Source organism: Penaeus monodon, chromosome 28 (genome assembly GCF_015228065.2).
Source record: "Penaeus monodon isolate SGIC_2016 chromosome 28, NSTDA_Pmon_1, whole genome shotgun sequence".
In the NCBI taxonomy this organism is placed as follows: domain Eukaryota; kingdom Metazoa; phylum Arthropoda; class Malacostraca; order Decapoda; family Penaeidae; genus Penaeus; species Penaeus monodon.
Genome location: NC_051413.1, coordinates 22,781,557 through 22,782,986, shown reverse-complemented (window position 1 = coordinate 22,782,986; position 1,430 = coordinate 22,781,557). Strand labels below are relative to the sequence as shown.

The window sequence follows — 1,430 nt, the reverse complement described above, 5'->3', positions numbered from 1 at the left end:
CCTTCCCAACACCCATTGACAACATTCCATTGCTTATCTTATAATGTTTATTCCTTGACCTTGATGTCCAAATCCACCTCGAAGCTCTTCAGTGACGTGTAAAAAAATCCACCCGGAGTCCTTCACGTCCATTCCCGAAAGCCCCCGCGAAGTGCGAAAGAATCGAATCTATCTTGGGTCGGAAGGTATCCAAAAGGAGCGACTTTTTCCTGAATCCACCGAATGTACTTCGTAACCCTCGTGAAGACATCTGGGCTGAAGGAGAAAATCCCACACAGGGGCCCCGCAGACACCAGACCGTAAAGGACTTCCCGGTTACCCGTTTTGCAGACCAGAGCCCCTCCTGAGTCTCCTGCACAGGGACGCCTCAAGAAAGGGTTTTCGGTCCCGACGCACACGGTAGAAGAGGAATAGTTGTATGTTCCGTAGTAGACTTCGCACAAGGAGTCGGCGAAGACCACGACCTCCAGCTTCTTAGGTTTCTGGGTCGGCTGCGGAAAGGTGGGGGAAGAAGAGGGTGGTCACTACAATGTATCATGGGCGTGCAGCGAGACAACGAGACTAAGTCTAAACTAGAAAGGGAAATGTTATTTTCCAGAAGTTAACAAAACATGTGCAATTTTCAAAAATAGTGTTTCAAGTTATTCTAAACAACGATTTCGTGAAAATATAAAACACGAGCTGGCAGAATCCCAGAAAAAAAAAATGATACAACTTAGTAGATTTTTTAAATTAAACTACATGAGAGTATTATAAAAAACACTGTTTTTAATATTACTCTTTCAACATGGAAAGTCTCGTATTAAATGACTATCTAGATCTTCATGTTTTAGAAAAAAATGCACTCTCGCTTTTTTGTGGTAACATAAAACGCTAAATTTGATAGCAGAAAATGCTATAAATTCGCCTCTATATAGCAGCAAGTAATAATCACTAATCGGATTAGAGAAAATGTAACGGGCAGTTCCAAAACTGTACAATCCCACAGCTGTTCACATAATCTACAGAAGGACGTGAATCATACATCGCTGCACAGGTGTATGAACAAGTGATAAACGAGTGAACACCAGCATCATATCTCAAGGAATGATATCTTTACTCTTTCGCAGCTGTGATTCTAACACGCAGAATGAAGCCGAAGACCGGATTATTTCATTTAATCCAGGGTCAGCTTTATAAAAGATAAAGGTCTTGGATTTCCCTCTTGATCTCATATTCATAGCCAGTTTAATACACAGATAAGGGAAAAGTAGTGTGTAATTGGAAATCTCTCTTTCATTTCAGGCACTATTTTTTCATTATCATTTTTCTTTACATTTTTGTAGTTGGATGATTAATTGCCAGATATTTAATTCCGTCCTGCAACTTAATCAATCAGTTATTCAGTTATTTTCACCTCTTATACTGTTTCCTAAGATTATGTTGTGAGT

General features: G+C 40.1%; 1 protein-coding gene across 1 annotated transcript in view; it reads right to left on the bottom strand.

Annotated features, from left to right (window-relative positions):
• Positions 1 to 1,079: 1,079 nt before the first annotated feature.
• Positions 1,080 to 1,430, bottom strand: part of LOC119591100 (tissue-type plasminogen activator-like) — a 1,875-nt gene continuing 1,524 nt past the window's right edge. The window contains exon 3 of the mRNA XM_037939817.1: positions 1,080 to 1,203. Within this exon, the coding sequence (XP_037795745.1) occupies positions 1,080 to 1,203 (124 nt within the window). The remainder of the gene's footprint in view (positions 1,204 to 1,430) is intronic.